The following is an 18,382-nucleotide window of genomic DNA, read 5'->3' on the forward strand; positions in this document are numbered from 1 at the left end:
TCATGTATAGATGTAAAAGTTGGACTGTGAAGAAAGCTGAGTGCCAAAAAATTGATGCTTTTGAACTGTGGTGTTGGAGAAGACTCTTGAGAGTCCCTTGGACTGCAAGGACATCCAACCAGTCCATTCTGAAGGAGATCAGCCCTGAATATTCATTGGAAAGGACTGATGCTGAAGCTGAAACTCCAATACTTTGGCCACCTGATGCGAAGATCTGACTCATTTGAAAAGACCCTGATGCTGGGAAAGATTGAAGGTGGGTTTAGAAGGGGATGACAGAGGATGAGATGGTTGGATGCATCACTGACTTGTTGGACCTGAGTTTGAGTAAGCTCCAGGAGTTGGAAATGGACAGGGAGGCCTGGTGCGCTGCAGTCCGTGGGTTCGCAGAGTTAGACACGACTGAGTGACTGAACTGAACTCATCTCCCCTATCTAAAAGAGGAACGGGTTGCTTTGTCTAAAATCCACGCATATAAAGGTATTGCGCTTAAAGATTAATTCACAACAGGGCCATTAATCTAGATCATTTATCCTAAGCCGACTAAAAGTTAATGGATATTTTTCCTTTTCATTTTTGTTAGCAAATACATCGTAGATTTCCTGTGTCTTAAACAATGCTTCTTTATGGCCATGGACTGTATCATGGGGTCGCAAAGAGTGCGACAGGACTGAGAGACTTTCACTTCACTGCGTGACCGCAGACAAACCTGTGCATTCCATCTCCTGTGTTCTCTATCCAGCTGATTAATTAAGACTTCTGCAGCTTTAATTGTTTCTTGTGCTTTGCTTACTTCAGCTTCAAGTTTGGCAGCTTCTGAAGTCCTGCTCTGAAATCTATGAAAACATTAAAATTTAATTAAAGACAATTAGATTTAAGATAGATTTAATACATTATGCTTAGGTAGTAAAGTGAACTTTTATACTAGAATTTTAATTAACTATAATATTGATAATATTTGCATATAAAATATCATTAATATAATAGACATGATACCAATGCTTACATTTAAAGGGGAATATTCTCACAGGGCTGTGATATCCTGCTACATTATGTATAAACATCAATATGACATTCAAAGTTCCTGTCATAAGATTGATATAATTTGTCTTTTCAGTTTTATTTGATTTTATTTAGTCCAGTAAAACTAGATGTCAACATCTGAAGAATTGTATATTCTCAAGCAATGCACTATCTTTCATCTGCCATGACTGTCAATGGGCTGTTCCATCATCCAGTTCCTTCCTTATACCTACCTCACCCCTCATTCTAACTCCCACAAATACACACCTATCAAAATTACAAATAAAATTTTAAAACTCACATCAAATATTCATCCCATTAGATATATTCTCTCCCTATGTGCCCAACTGCCAAAGTTTAAAACTTCTTTTTATTTTCCTTAAAAATACTTGTACAAATTTATTATTTTACTAAATATAATAGCAGATTCCATATGATTACTTAGTCCTTCAACAAATATATACGTGCCTTCAAAATGCCGAGGACTGGGCTTCCCCGGCGGCCCAGTGGTTGAGAATCTGCCTGCCGATGCAGGCGACACAGGTTCAGTCCCTGGTCCAGGAAGACCCCACATGCTGGGAGGCAACTAACCCTGGGCACCACAGCTGCTGAGGTCCACACACTCCACAGCCCACAGGCCGCAACCACATCACAACTAGAGAGCAGCCCGTGCTGGCTGCAACTGGAGAATACCCACGGATAGCTACAGAGACCCAGCCCGGCCACAGATAAATAATACATAAAAGAAAACACACAGGACTGTGCTGATTCCAGGAACAGTTCAGAATAAGTGCTATAATCTTCTTTTTATAAATATGGAGACTTGGTTCCAAACAGATTATTGCACAGGTCTTGCCAGTAGTAAGTAGAGGACCTAAAATTCACATATGGGTGTGCTATTAAGTTGCAGGCCCTCTATTCTTTATTGCCTCTCTAAGTGCCCTGTTCTTCCCTCCCCCAGAAATAAGACCCTAGGAGTCACTTGTCCAATATGGCAGCCATATGTGGCTATCTAAATTTAAATTAATTAAAATTAAAAATCCAGTTCCTCAGTCATGTTATCCACAGTCCTCAATCATATTATTCAGAAGGTTTTCATAATAATCCTCCCAAAATACAAGTAATATGACGCAGTGACTAAGAAAAGGAACTTAAAGGAGTCAGACAAATATAGGATCTAATGCTTGCTTAGTCATTTATTACTTGTTCAACTTAAGCAAACCTTTCTAATCTTTAGTGTTCTAATCGCAAATTATGTAAGAATATCCACCTCTCAATATTGTTCTAGATGCTAAAAACATGTATATGTAAAGCGCCTAGGACAACATCTGACACGTGCAAATGGCTAACAAATGGAGTTAAAACACTGGTACTATAAGCTAACTACTCAATAAATATTTGATAATCACTTTAGTATGATTAAGTACTGATTCTGAGCATGTAATATTGAAAAGAACATATCATTTTCCTTATCCTGCTCTAATTAATTGGGGCTTCCCTGGTGGCTCAGACGGTAAAGCATCTGCCTGCAATGCGGGAGACCCGGGTGCGATCCCTGGGTCGGGAAGATCCCCTGGAGAAGGCAATGGCAATCCACTCCAGCACTCCTGCCTGGAAAATCCTGTGGACAGAGGAGCCTGATAGGCTACAGTCCATGGGGTCGCAAAGAGTCAGACACGACTGAGCGACCTCACTTTCACTTTCACTCTAATTATATACCAGGAGGGAAATTATGTGATTTAATATCTATATGTCTAATACAAAAACATTCAGGAATATTAAAAACATTGAATTTATAGCTTTCACTATAGCTTTAATTTATGTATATTAAGTAAATATGTATAAATGTAAATAGAGATGATTGTTTCCTGACTATATATAGAAAAAAAAATTAATAGATTTTAGTCTAATGGAACTTTTTCTTGGTACAATAATGTGTATTTCTTCCATAAGAAAAAAAGGAAATGTAATACATGACTTAAAGAAAGTAGCAAGTGACAACATATGCTATAGTTAATGACACGTTCTCCAGTTTTCCAATCTTTACAATTCTTAAATGAAAATGTTTCCATATTTGTAAGTCCCATACCAGTATTTTTTCTGTCCTATATTAAAAACAATCACAGGAACAAAGAGGTACATGAGGGCTTTAAGATTAATGCCTTTTATAAACAGTTTTTAGATTTGAGTATATTTGCATGAAGGAATATTTTTAATATCAAAAAGAGCAAAACTAAAAAGATAAAACATTTTTAACACGATCATGTACCATTCACAATTCCAGACTATGGAATAAGTAGTACTGTAGCATCATCTGCAATACAGAAGTCTAAAATGCTGAGGTCAAATTAATAAAGAAGTAGGAATACCAAATGTAAACACTTCCAGCATTAACACAGTACATTCACTTCTTCCTGCTCAGTTTTCCATTGCTTAGAAATATACACAGTGATAGCTATACAAATGGAAACTTATAATATTTTTGTTCTCATTAAACTTTTTAAAAGGAATACACTATTATTTTATATCATTCACCATTTTAAAGTGATAAATCAAAAAATTAATATATTAATTATAACAGTTTTTTAAAACTTAAGTATCAACTGTGGTAGGTTTTCAAATACTCAAAATATATTTCAAAACTTAACTTACTTTTCTTTGAGTTCTGATACTTTCTGACCAACGGAATTAAGAAGTTCTTCTAGTTTCCGTTTTCTATCTTCAGTTTTCCGCAAATTTCTAAAATATAAGTCAATTTCATAGAAGTCACTCTAGTTATCAACAAAAAGCAGGAACAGCACTGTAAAATATAATCTTGCAGTAAACAAATGACAATGAAAATTGTCAATAATTCACTAATTTTAATACTTTCATTTAGAACTTTATTTGAAAAGCAATGCTAAAATTAAAAGTGTATTCTCTGACCTAACCACATCACTTCCAGGAATCTACATTTTAAAACACCTGTGCAAACAGATTTCTGGATAAAAATGGCTGGATGGCATCACCAACTCGATGCACGTGAGTTTGGGTGAACTCTGGAAGTTGGTAATGGACAGGGAGGCCTGGCGTGCCTGCGATTCATGGGGTCGCAAAGAGTAGGACATGACTGATCGACTGAACTGAAGAGAATGTTAAAATGAACACAGATTCCAAATATGTTTTAGCTTCTGATAGACTGTGGATAAGTATGTGACACAAAAACAGAAAAGAAAAAAATCAACTGAAAAAAAAAAAAGGCAATTATTAAGAATAACAAATAGTATACAAGAAAGGAAATATACTCACAAAATAGTATTTAAGTTATAAAAATAATCACAATAATATAAATAGTATGATTTGACATGAAAATTTCATGTATTATATTGAGAAAAATAAGGAGAAAAATAAGAGACTTATTTAAGCAGCTAATATCTTCTTGTCTAGAGTAAGAAAGAAAATACCAAAAATTGAACAATGCATAAAATGACATACTTCTTAGTTCACATTCAGAACAAATGAGATAAAATATAACACGGACTCAGTAACAAATTGAAAGTTTAAGCCCCTAAAGTCATTAAATTTTTCCCATACCTGCCAGATAATATTTTAGAAAATATATGCTAAAAATTTTTCAAACATTTAGAGAAAAACTATATATTAGCACTAAATTTCTAGACAGCGCTTCAAGAATATTAGAGATACCAAAGGAACATTTCATGCAAAGAAGGGCTCTTTATTTCCTGCAAACAAATGACAGAAATGGTATGGACCTAACAGAAGCAGAAGATATTAAGAAGAGGTAGCAAGAATACATAGAAGAACTATGCAAAAAAGATCTTCATGACCCAGATAATCACGATGGTGTGATCACTCACCTAGAGCCAGACATCCTGGAATATGAAGTCAAGTGGGCCTTAGGAAGCATCACTACAAACAAAGCTAACGGAGGCAATGGAATTCCAGCTGAGCTATTTCAAATTCTAAAAGATGATGCTGTAAAAGTGCTGCACTCAATATGCCAGCAAATTTGGAAAACTCAGCAGTGGCCACAGGACTGGAAAAGGTCAGTTTTCATTCCAATCCCAAAGAAAGGCAATGCCAAAGAATGCTCAGACTACTGCACAATTACACTCATCTCACACACTAGCAAAGTGATGCTCAAAATTCTCCAAGCCAGGCTTCAACAGTATGTGAACTATGAACTTCCAGATGTTCAAGCTAGATTTAGAAAGTTAGAGGAAGCAGATCAAATTGCCAACATATGTTGGATCACTGAAAAAGCAAGAGAGTTCCAGAAAAAAAAATACTACCTCTGGTTTACTGAATACACCAAAGTCTTTGGATGGATCACAACAAATGCTGTGGAAAATGCTTAAAGAGATGGGAATACCAGATCATCTCACCAGCCTCCTGAGAAAACATATGCAGGTCAAGAAGCAACAGTTAAAACTGGACATGGAACAACAGACTGGTTTCAAATTGGGAAATGAGTACGTCAAGGCTGTATATTGTCACCCTGCTTATTTAACTTATATGTAGAGTACATCATGTGAAATGCTGGGCTGGATGAAGCACAAGCTGGAATCAAGATTGCTGAAGGAAATATCAATAACCTGAGAAATGCAGATGACACCACCCTTATGGCAGACAGTAAAGAAGAACTTAAGAGCCTCTTGATCAAAGTGAAAGAGAGTGAAAAAGCTGGCTTAAAACTCAACATTCAAAAAGCTAAGATCATGGCATCAGGTCTCATCACTTCATGGCAAATAAATGGGGAAACAATAGAAAAAGTGAGAGATTTTATCTTCTTGGGCTCCAAAATCACTGCAGATGGTGATTGCAGCCATGAAATTAAAAGACGCTTGCTCCTTGGAAGAAAAGCTATGACAAACCTAGACAGCATATTAAAAAGCAGAGGCATTACGTTGCCAACAAAAGTCCGTCTAGTCAAATTATAGTTTTTCCAGCAGTCATGTATGGATGTGAGATTTGACCATAAAGAAAGCTGAGGGCTGAAGAACTGATGCTTTTGAACTGTGGTGTTGGAGAAGACTCTTGAGAGTCCCTTGGACTGCAAGGAGATCCAACCAGTCCATTCTAAAGAAAATCAGTCCTGATATTCATTGGAAAGACTGATGCTGAAGCTAAAACTCCAATACTTTGGCCACCTGATGCAAAGAACTAACTCATTTGAAAAGACCCTGATGCTGGGAAAGACTGAAGGTGGGAAGAGAAGGGGACGACAGAGGATGAGATGGTTGAGTGGCATCACCTCCTCCACGGACATGAGTTTGAGTAAGCTCCGGGAGTTGGTGATGGACAGGCAGCCTGGTATGCTGCAGTCCATGGGGTTGCAAAGAGTGGGACACTATTGAGTGACTGAACTGAACTGAAATTTCTAGAATTTACTTTTTGTACCTGAACTTTACAAAATAAAGTATTCCTTTACAAAATTTTGCTCTTGCTAAAGGAAATTCTCCCACTTTATCTATCCAACAACTTAATAGTAGGAAGAAAATGAGTTCATTCTGCTATCCATCTTTTAATTGCTTTTTCTTCGTATTTTTGGTCTGTTTAACTCTTCACTTATTCATTTTTTTTCCTTTTCCTCTAATGATAAACAGTAACAACACTGTGTTCCTTTCAAGTGTACAGCACAGTGATGTCTCTAATGATATACAGCTAAAATACTGTGTTACTTTCAGGTGTATAGCACAGTGATCCAGTTATTTTTTGCAAATTATATTCCATTTTAGTTTACACGATATTGAATAAAATGTCCTGTGCTATATAATAGAACCATTTGCTTGCCTATTTTATGTATGATTGTTTGTCTTTTAATAATGTACTCCTCATCTGTAAATAGTGCTGCCCCCCAGTGCAGTAACAGGACCAGACGCGTGATCCTACATGATCCTACATGCATCTGGTCCTGTGCACACAGGACATGTGTGGCATGTTTCTACATGTTTCTACTGCATGGCAATAGAAAGGGAGAAGGTGGAAATGGTGACAGATTTCCTCTTCTTGGGCTCTAACATCACTGCAGACGGTGACTGCAGCCGTGAAATCAGACGATGTCACAGCTCCTGCGATGAGAAACCTAGACAGAGTATTGAAACGCAGAGACATTACTCTGCCGACAAAGGTCTGCAGAGTCAAGGCTATGGTCCTCCCAGTGGTCACGTACAGCTGTGAGAGCTGGACCATAAAGAAGGAGGAGCACCAAAGAATTGATACCTTTGAACTCTGGTGCTGGAGAAGACTCCTGAAAGTCCCTTGGACAGCAAGAAGATCAAACCAGTCAATCTTAAAGGAGATCAACCCTGAATACTTGTTGGAAGGACTGATGCTGAAGTTGAAGCTCCAATATTTTGGTCATCTGATGTGAACAGACGACTCACTGGAAAAGTCCCTGACGCTGGGAAAGATTGAGGCAGAAGAAGAGGGTGCCAGAGGATGAGATGACTGGATGGTGTCGCTGATGCAACAGATACGAACTTGGGGAGACTTCAGGAGAAAACGAGGGACAGGGAGGCCTGGAGCGCTGCAGGCCATGTGGTCACAAAGCATGGGACATGACTGGGCTACTGATAAACAACAACCCAATTATGTACAGATCTTTCTCGCAAGTTTTGTTATCTAGCTCTTCTGCCATTTTCTAATTAGTTTTCCATGATAATAGTTCCACGTGGAGATGTGGTTTTGATGTGTCTGTGGTTTAGATGAGGTGAACTCTACATTCTCCACTCCATTATCTGGATCTACATTCTTAATTTGTATTTAAATGACTCAGTGTTGTCAGCTGCCTTTTTAGATACAGACAATAAATAAATCCTAATAATATGTCATCAATTGATGAAAATGAAGGTTAGGGTTGTTTATATTTTATATTTAACTTACGATTCTAATCCTGCCTGTTCCGTTTCCAAAGGCTGAATTCGTTCCAAGACATGGGAGTACTGGACATTGGCTTTAACCCAGGCAGCTAAGGGAGCAGCTGCAGTACTGGCACGCTTAGCATTCTGAAAAACACATCAGAGATTATCCCACATCCTAACTTCATTTGAAATAAAGGTAAGGTTAATTCCAGTGTATTTTCTTTAAGCATCTGTTTAATAATTTAACCCAAATAATGAAGTTTTGGGTTTACAGCAAAAATAAAAATAAAGTGAACTGCTGTTTTGATTAAGTAAAAAATATATAAACTATTTTTCCTTAAGAACAAATCTTTTTGAACCACATACAATCTTTAATACAACTCTATCATTCTATTGACATAAATAATTATTAGCCACATTTGTAATGAATACATGTGCCATCCACAACAATATTCAAGCTCCATTTCTTTCTCTTCAATACAAAGAATAGATCTTTATTAGATAAAACCACTGCTGAAACAACTGCTATCGGCATCAAGAAGTACATGACGTTTTGAATAAAAGATCTAAAAAAGACAAGAATCATGAAATTTAAACTGTTTCCTGAATTAGATATAAGCATTCCAACAGAGAGATGTGTTATTATATGACTAATATACAAGAAGAAATAAAAGCATACAGGCAAATTGGAAGTTATGACTGTTTAGGAACTTACCGATGAGAGCAGATCGTAAGACTCAAACACCACCTGAGATAATAAACCTGTCTCCAACCCTCTAGATTCTAGTTTACCCAATTCTTCTGGCAAATACTTCCCAGCTATAACAGCTACAACTTATTATAAAAAACTTTTACTTTTTTAAATAAACTAAAAAACAAATAATGTAAACCATCACATTTTGACAAGAAGAATATAACAAGAGTATGGAAACGGAATTTAAGGTATCTGTTAAAATTACCTTTGGATCAAAAGATCCTTTATTTTTAAAAAGAAGTTCTTCAACACTCTCTCTTATTTCCTTTGGAATATTTCGTGCATCAAAGGTTGCTATGTCTTCTCGCACCCCTCTCTTTGCAAGGAAGCTAGAAATAAAGCATATTATTAATTCAAATGAGGCTAAATATAGTTTGCTATTTTTAACAAAAATATCAATTTAACAGAGTGGTATATACAATACTTTCAATCTATTAGTTAACCACAGAACAGAGTAATTTTAAAGTACTTAAGTTTCTAAAGTAACATTATTTCATCGGTTTTTATAGACAAGGAGCTCCAGAAAGATGCACAACAGTTTTTCTAAGGTTCTGTGAATACACTGAAGCAATACAATGAAGGAATTATAACACTGAACTCCATCCACATCCCTTTATGTGAACTCCTGAGTAATTAATACATTATAGGATATGCAAGAAATATTCTAACTCCTTTATAAGAAAGATATTTTACGTGCTCTCTCAATTTAAATCTCCTCCCCCATTTCAGACTGAAAAAGAACTCTACTATCAGAATGAATACCAGCACAAACTATAATGCCATTGCTATACTGTGAAATCTAAAGCTCCACATTATATACTGAGTTAACAGTCAGCCTTTTCTCCTCTGGTTTACATCCCTTTTATATTTTCATGGGGCTCTCACTTGCTCTCTGTGTCTCTCTGCCTCTGCCAAGAGTGAAAAACTCTTTGAGAACAGTGACTATATTTTCTTCATCAGTACACCACAGTAAATACATTACTCTGTACCAAGTAAGGACTAAATCAATATTTATGTTTATTAAGATGTTCTTAAACACTTGAAGGCATTCGTCTTCTCCTTTGACACTTTTAACAATCACTTATAGTGGAAGGAAAATATAGTTCTTGAAATATGATTACATAGACCATCCTGAAATATTAGGGGAAAGTGTGTAATCCCGTACTTAGATGAAGTTCAGTTTGAGAAACAATATAAGACATAATAAAAATCTGAAAGAATGTATAATTTATGCATAAAGTAACATTTTTCACAAATTCAAAAACATACCTTTTCATGCTCACCCAAGATGTGTCAAAGATACCCATTAATCTCAAAACGCCTTCAAGAATGTCTCTGATTACATCAGGAGGCATACGCAGGGAACGGATTTCTGAAAGAGATTCTGGCTTAATGTTTCCAACTGCTAGTTTAGCTTCATTGACTAGAGGCTAGAAGACAAAAAGGGTATTTATACATTCAAAAATATATATGGAAATATACTAACTCTTTACAAATTATCTAATATTGCCATTTTATTTAAAATAACCAGTTATTAATACCCTTTCCCTTCCAATATAAAAATGCTCTAAAACACACAAAGTACAAAATGTTCAAGTGGGGAAAGCTAGAGTTTCCGGCACCATAACTGCCACAGTCTAATTTGGAAAATCTAATCTGTGTTGAGACAATCTGCCATTTTCAAGAGGTCCTTTCTTTTCTAATACTTGCTTGCATATTTAATCAAGTCTCAAGAAAAAAAAAAAAAAGCCTAAGACTTTGTCTTAATTTATCTGCAAAATATTTACTTCTACAGTGTAAACAATATGATTCATGGAAAACAAAGATTATTTTTAACAACCATCGGCTTATTTGGTTACTTCTCCTAGCAGACTTTCCTTCCTGTTTCTCTTTTATAAACAGTATTAAGTGAAAGCCACACTGGTAATACTATTAGGAAATAACTTATGAAAAAAATGTTTAAACTCCAATGTAAAGTTGAAAATCAAAACTAAAAATGGCTCTTACAGTGTTTGCTACTTTTATCTTACCTGTACTTCTTTTAATTCATCATCAATTTTGTTCTTCCTTTCTTCAATTTTAATGACTTCTTCTGCTATTCTGTGCTTCAGTCTTTCAAGTTCTGTCTTTTGCTCACTAGCATCCTACAGGAATATTAAAGCAGCATTCCAATTGATTTTAATGTACTCAACATTTAAAAGCATAATACCAAAAATGTTATTTTAAAAGCACTATTAAATGCTTTTCTAATATTAATTGACATGAGAGTTTCTAACATGCCTTAGGAAACTGATGCTATAATTTATAGTAATTATAATTTATAGTAATTTATATAATTTATAGTGATTTATAATTTACTCTATATTTCTATTAGGAAATTATGCTTTAATTTTTCTGAATAGCAAAGCAATAAATGTTTACTATATAAAAATCAAACAGAAATGCGTAATTTAGAAAATGATCATAATAATATACATTTAACACTTGCAACAACCCCAACTATTATGCCCATTTCATAAAAAAGAAAACTAAAAATTTTTCTGAATAGCAAAGCAATAAATGTTTACTATATAAAAATCAAACTGTCAGAAATGCGTAATTTAGAAAATGATCATAATAATATACATTTAACACTTGCAACAACCCCAACTATTATGCCCATTTCATAAACAAGAAAACTAAAAATAGAAGTCTTCTCTAATTCTAATAGTGGAATAGTGATAATTCTTAGAGATAAGCTATAGTATTCTAAGATTTTGTTTCTATATTTTAGACAAAAATTAATTGAAATTATTATACAATAATATGCCAATATATGAACAAAAATTAGTTAATATTCAAAAAGCACAATGATATATTAATAACACATGATGTTTTTAGTCATGAATTCAAAAATCAAGAGTCCCACATATATAAACATGCTTTAACATTATGAACGTTTGTATTTATTTATACTATCAAAAAACCAAGGAGGAAATTTTTCAAGAAACCTTCCAAAAGTTCTAATAACAGAAATTCTCAACCATATTATAATCATTCAAGGAGTTTTAAGACTAATGTTTGGTGTCCTTTCTACACATATTGTGACAAATACATCACATTACATACATAAACAGAATCATAATCTTGTACACTTGAAACTAATAAAGGGGTGTGAGTCAATTATATTTCAATTAAATCAAAAAGAGACCAGAGTCCCCTCCCTCTCACTCTACCTGAATTGAAAGAAACAAATTTGCAGTTTAAGCTGGCAACAACAACAAAACTAATGCCTTGCAACCTATTACCATATCCTTCAGGAACCTGACACATGAACTCAATTAAAATTTTCTATATTCCACAAATGTTTCTACCTGTGTATCTCTGCTACCAGTCCTCAAAGGGGAAAGTTCTTCTCTCAAACTCCACAGTATCAAAATATTCCCTAAAGGCCATACTCATGTGCTTCACGTTTTATTAACCTACTTTTCCAATTGAAAGTTACAGCTATTCTGAATATGTACTTTAATATGTACATATTATTATATTATTATACATATTTAATATGAATAGCATTTAATATGTGTCTTCTTTCTCTAGGTCACAAACCTAGAGTAGCAGGCTTTGAAAGTCACACAGTTTGGTGAACTTATGGATGAGGGGGGCAGGGACAGATAGGGACTTTGGAAAGATCATGATACACTGCTATATTTAAAATGGAAAACCAAAAGGACCCTTTGTAAGCACATGCAACACTGCTCAATGCCAGCCTGGATGGGAGAATGAACACATGTATATGTATGGCCCAGTACCTTTGCTGTTCACCTGAAACTACCACAACATTGTTAACCGACTACATCCCAATACAAAAGGCTTTCTGCTGTCAAAAAATTAAAATCAAGAAAAAAAACAGTTGCACAATTTGGTATTTGTCTCTCTATGCCATCAGTTAAGTTCAGTTCAGTCTCTCAGTCGTGTCCAACTCTTTGTGAATCCATGAATAGCAGCACACCAGGCCTCGCTGTCCATCACCAACTCCCACAGTCCACCCAAACCCATGTCCATTGAGTCGGTGATGCCATCCAACCATCTCATCCCCTGTCGTCCCTGTCTCCTCCTGCCCCCAATCCCTCCTAGCATCAGGGTCTTTTCCAATGAGTCAGCTCTTCGCATGAGGTGGCCAAAGTATTGGGGTTTCAGCTTCAACATCAGTCCTTCCAATGAACACCCAGGACTGATCTCCTTTAGGATGGACTGGTTGGATCTCCTTGCAGGCCAAGGGACTCTCAAGAGTCTTCTCCAACACCACAGGTCAAAAGCATCAATTCTTCAGCCCTCAGGTTTCTTTATAATCTAACTCTCACATCCATACATGACTACTGGAAAAATCATAGCCTTGACTAGACGGACCTTTGTTGGCAAAGGAATGTCTCTGCTTTTGAATATGCTATAATATGCTAAAATAAGCATATTTTAACTTCATGGCTGCAATCAACATCTGCAGTGATTTTGGAGCCCAAAAAAATAAAGTATCTCACTGTTCCATTGTTTCCCCAACTATTTGCCTTGAAGTGACGGGACCAGATGCCATGATCTTCGTTTTCTGAATGTTGAGCTTTAAGCCAACTTTTTCACTCTCCTCTTTCACTTTCATCAAGAGGCTCTTTAGTTCTTCTTCACTTTCTGCCATAAGGGTGGTGTCATCTGCATATCTGAGGTTATTGATATTTCTCCCGACAATCTTGATTCCAGCTTACGCTTCTTCCAGCCCAGCATTTCTCATGATGTACTCTGCATATAAGTTAAATAAGCAGGGTGACAATATACAGCCTTGACATACTCCTTTTCCTATTTGGAACCAGTCTGTTGTTCTATGTCCAGTTCTAACTGTTGCTTCTTGACCTTCATACAGATTTCTCAGGAGGCAGGTCAGGTGGTCTGGTATTCCCATCTCTTTCAGAACTGTCCACAGTTTATTGTGATCCACACAGTCAAAGGCTTTGGCACAGTCAATAAAGCAGAAATAGATGTCTTCTGGAATTCTCTTGCTTTTTCGATGATCCAGGGGATATTGGCAATTTGATCTCTGGTTCCTCTGCCTTTTCTAAAACCAGCTTGAACATGTATGTATGTATAAAATAAATGTATGTATGTATAAATAAAAATAAATAAAATACAATAAATAAAATAAATGTTATGTATAAAATAATAAAATAACAAACGGAAATGTCATATATTTATCATTACTAACTTATAATACAAAATGCCGAGTTATTTTTCTAGGTCTAACCTAGGTAATCTAGTTAGCCACAGTCTTAGAACCTCTCTTCCCAGAACAGCCCAGAGAAAAGAGTAGCACAGCACACAATGTATCTTAACAATATTCACTAGTTTGGAAGTACACAGGCCCACAGAGTACTGAGTATTTTCCTTTGTTAATATACAGCTATCAATGATATTATGCTTTATGGAGTTTTTACTGTTTTTCAAATTACTAGTTAAAGGTTAAGTAATCCAAAAGTGTTCCAATTGCAACAACAGAAGTTAGAAGAATATGAAACAAAGCTTTCAACTTCCTGAAAGGAAAAAAACAATATATATTTTTATAATAAAAATGACTAGCTGCTTCAGATAAGTGTTTATATTACTTTGTTTCTAAAATTCCTTGAGAAAAAAAAATATGCTAAAGTTTTACAGTATAAAAATTAAATTGATTTTCTGATCTGTTACTTCCAGGCCAGGTAGTCCATAAATGTATATTGTAAACACTGAATGTGAACATAATCATCAGTTATCTAAAAATACTATTGCTTCTGAAGATTTTCCATCTGCCAACGAATTAATTTTGCCATGCCGGGTGAAAACTTTTTGCTTATGCCATCAGTTTAGCCCAGATCATCCTCTTGTGAAGTTCACAGACAATAAACTTCCTTTCCATGCTCACACAGCTTTGGTGCATAAGAATTATTCTTTAACTAAGTATAAAGCAATCATGTAAGAAAAAATAATAATAAGACATGTTCAAGAAAAAGACACCTTCATGAAATTCCCCCTGAGGGCTAGTTGCAGATGCTGCAACAATGAAACCACAACGGGCACTACTGCCTAAAGGAAACATCTAGAGATTGTTTTACATCTCCTGAGAAACAATATAATAAAGATGAAAAACTGAATAGGAGGGTTAAAAGATAAACTTTAAGAAATTTTAAAGAAAGCAGAACAAATATAAAGTGAAAAAATATAAGAAAGTTAGAGAACCAGACTAGTAAGCCCAAAGCCCAAATAAGAATTCTAATAACCAAGAACAGAGAAATAAAGGAAAAGGAATTATCAATAAAATAATTTAAGGAAATTTCCCAGAACTGAAGGAGGCAAATTGTTAGGTAGTAAGAACTCATACTGGACACAGTGGATGAAAATAAACCTAAACCAAGGCAAATCACTGTAACTTTAGAACAATGAAAACCAAGAACTGAAAGACTCTGAAGGAAAAAAAAAAAAACAAACACAAAAAAAGGTTATCCAAACACAGATCAGAGATTAAAATAGTGTTTTAATCACCAACAATGGAAGTTAGGAGAAAACTGAACAATGCCCTCAAAACCTAAACAAAACATAAATATTCCACCCTAGAATACTATTCCTAGCACACAACCAACCAACCAAGAACACAGCAGAACATTCATATACGCAAGACCTCAAAACTTATCTTCCATGTACCCTTTCTCCAGAAGCTTCTGGGGCGAGACTCCAGACATGAGGCAGTAGACCAAGATGGGAAAGAAGGAGCGCAGGACAGCAACTGAGACCAGGCAGAGAAGGAAGCAAGCCACAGGTCTTCAGGAAGAATGCTACAGGGGCTGAGGAAAACTATAAAACAGCTGAGGCTTGGGGAAGTCTTCACAGAATATTTAGAACATACTTTTAAATAGGCAATTTGTGGAGTCATATTACCACTTCCCTTCCCAACTACCAGAAGTCAGGGAAAAAAAGGTTATTCGTCTGAGAAATCAAGTCAAAGAAGCTCAAGATTTGGAATTACCAGGCCAAGGACCACAAAGCTAAGGTCGAGAACAAGATTTTCATACAAAAAACAAGGGCATCACATTTCCTTGCTGATTAATGATGTTGAGTATCTTTTCATATATTTGTGAAACACATGACCCCTTTATATAAGTATGTTTTCATGAAAGGCCAGTGCAAATCTTCTGCCTATTTGCAAACTGAATTGTTAGTTTTATTAGTATTGAGTTGCAATCATTTCTGTACATGTTGGAAACAAGTTTTTTTTTTATCAAATATACATTTGTCAATACTTTCTCCTAGTCTGTGACATGCCTTTTCATTTTCTTTTTTAATTTCTATGAGGTTCAAGTTCTCATTTATTTTCCTCTTCTACTTTGTTATCATATCTAAGAAATCCCTGCTTTACCCAACATCATAAACATTTTCTCCCTAATTTTCTTCTGAAGTTTTATAATTTTATGCTGTACATTTAGGTCTATGTTTCATGTCAAGTTATTTTTCATACATCTGAGGTTTTTTTCCTCTCTTCATGGATATCTAAATATTCCAGTACCATCTGTTAAAAGGATCATCCTTTCCACATTTAAATGATACTGTTGTATGAAATTAATTGACCATGTATGTGTAACTCTGTTTCTGGATTTCATAGTGTTCCAGTAATCACTATGCTTACCATTACACCAGTGTTACCCTACCTTGACTACTGTAGATTTATAGTAAGTCTTTGTATCATAATAAGCCCTCCAACTTTGTTACTTTTAAGACTTCTATGCCATTTACTTTTATTGAGATATATACACCAGTCTGAAAAAACACTGAAATTAATTTAAATAAAAGAGGCATTAGACTTGTGAGAAATGCTGGGCTGGAAGAAGCATAAGCTGGAATCAAGATTGCCGGAAGAAATATCAATAACCTCAGATATGCAGATGACACCACCCTTATGGCAGAAAGTGAAGAGGAACTAAAAAGCCTCTTGATGAAGGTGAAAGAGGAGAGTGAAAAAGTTGGCTTAAAGCTCAACATTCAGAAAATGAGGATCATGGCATCCGGTCCCATCACTTCATGGCAAATAGATGGGGAAACAGTGTCAGACTTCATTTTTTTGGGCTCCAAAATCACTGCAGATGGTGACTGCAGCCATGAAAGTAAAAGACACTTACTCCTTGGAAGGAAAGTTATGACCAACATAGATAGCATATTCAAAAGCAGAGACATTTCTTTGCCAACAAAGGTCCGTCTAGTCAAGGCTATGGTTTTTCCAGTGGTCATGTATGGATGTGAGAGTTGGACTGTGAAGAAGGGTGAGTGCCGAAGAATTGATGCTTTTGAACTGTGGTGTTGGAGAAGACTCTTGAGAGTCCCTTGGACTGCAAGGAGATCCAACCAGTCCATTCTGAAGGAGATCAGCCCTGGGATTTCTTTGGAAGCAATGATGATAAAGCTGAAACTCCAGTACTTTGGCCACCTCATGCAAAGAGTTGACTCATTGGAGAAGATGATGCTGGGAGGGACTGGGGGCAGGAGGAGAAGGGGATGACAGAGGATGAGATGGCTGGATGGCATCACTGACTCGATGGACGTGAGTCTGAGTGAACTCCGGGAGTTGGTGATGGACAGGGAGGCCTGGTGTGCTGCGATTCATGGGGTCACAAAGAGTAGGACACAACTGAGTGACTGAACTGAACTGAAGGTTAACATCACCCACATGGACATGGTGAAACATATTTAAGACACAATCATGGATGTAAAACTAACAGAATTTAAGGATTCTTTAGATGCATGGATTAAGGGAACAGAGTGAGTGAGCGAGTGAAAGTCGCTCAGTCGTGTCCGACTCTTTGCGACCCCACAGACTATACAGTCCAGGGAATTCTCCAGGCCAGAATACTGGAGTGGGTAGCCTTTCCCTTCTCCAGGGGATTTTCCCAACCCAGGGATTGAACCCAGGTCTCCCTCATTGCAGGCAGATTCTTTACCAGCTGAGCTATCAGGGAACAGAAGTCTAACACAATTTATAAATTCTGTTTTGAACAATTAGCTATATTGTAGTGCCAGAACTAAAAAAAGGAATACAGGAAAGGAAATAATTAGTTTTGAACCTGTTTTGAGTTGTAAGGCTTATAGGACTTTCAAGAAGATGTATCTAACAGATTATTGATGATCTGAGTCTTCAGAGGAGGAATAGGGTTGAAGGACAAAAAATTATGGACTTAGTGGTAGTGAGTAAGTAATCAGTACCAAAAAGCACGGTAATGGCAGAAGCATACAGAAAAGGTAGGCAAATGTGAAAGAATACCCTGGCACGGGAGAACAAGATGGCAGAGGAATAAGTGGACGTGGAGTATATCTCTCTCCATGGATACATCAGGAACACACCTTCAGACACAGAAGTGCATGCAGAACACAGGCTGAGAGCAGACAGGAGTACCTGACCAGCGGAAAAGAATATATAGAACCACACAGAACTCGGTAGGATGAAGGAACTAGGGCGAAAAACAGGAGTGTTAGTAGGACTGGACATGCCCTCAGCAAGTGGGGGGACTGAAGCAGGGGTCTGATCCCCACGTCGGGACAACTGTCTGGGTTAGAGGAGAAACATTTAAGGCTGAGAGTAAAGCAGCTGATCTGTGGCAGCCTAAATGGAATGAGAATCAGACAGTCCTTGCCGCAGCCATACACACTCTGGACAGGAATGCAGGGCCCCTAGAAGGCGCAGCAGCTGGGAGCTGGAGTT

General features: G+C 36.4%; 1 protein-coding gene across 2 annotated transcripts in view; it reads right to left on the minus strand.

Annotated features, from left to right (window-relative positions):
* The window catches only part of DYNC2H1 (dynein cytoplasmic 2 heavy chain 1), a 397,795-nt gene that overhangs the window by 239,388 nt on the left and 140,025 nt on the right, over positions 1-18,382 (minus strand). For both annotated transcript variants that reach the window (XM_070803297.1, XM_019975614.2), the window contains exons 56-61: positions 10,671-10,784; positions 9,910-10,070; positions 8,846-8,969; positions 7,909-8,030; positions 3,676-3,762; positions 710-836 (exon numbers count right to left, since the gene is read on the minus strand). In XM_070803297.1, the coding sequence (XP_070659398.1) occupies positions 710-836; positions 3,676-3,762; positions 7,909-8,030; positions 8,846-8,969; positions 9,910-10,070; positions 10,671-10,784 (735 nt within the window). The remainder of the gene's footprint in view (positions 1-709; positions 837-3,675; positions 3,763-7,908; positions 8,031-8,845; positions 8,970-9,909; positions 10,071-10,670; positions 10,785-18,382) is intronic.

Source organism: Bos indicus, chromosome 15, assembly GCF_029378745.1.
Source record: "Bos indicus isolate NIAB-ARS_2022 breed Sahiwal x Tharparkar chromosome 15, NIAB-ARS_B.indTharparkar_mat_pri_1.0, whole genome shotgun sequence".
Classification (NCBI taxonomy): Eukaryota; Metazoa; Chordata; class Mammalia; order Artiodactyla; family Bovidae; genus Bos; species Bos indicus.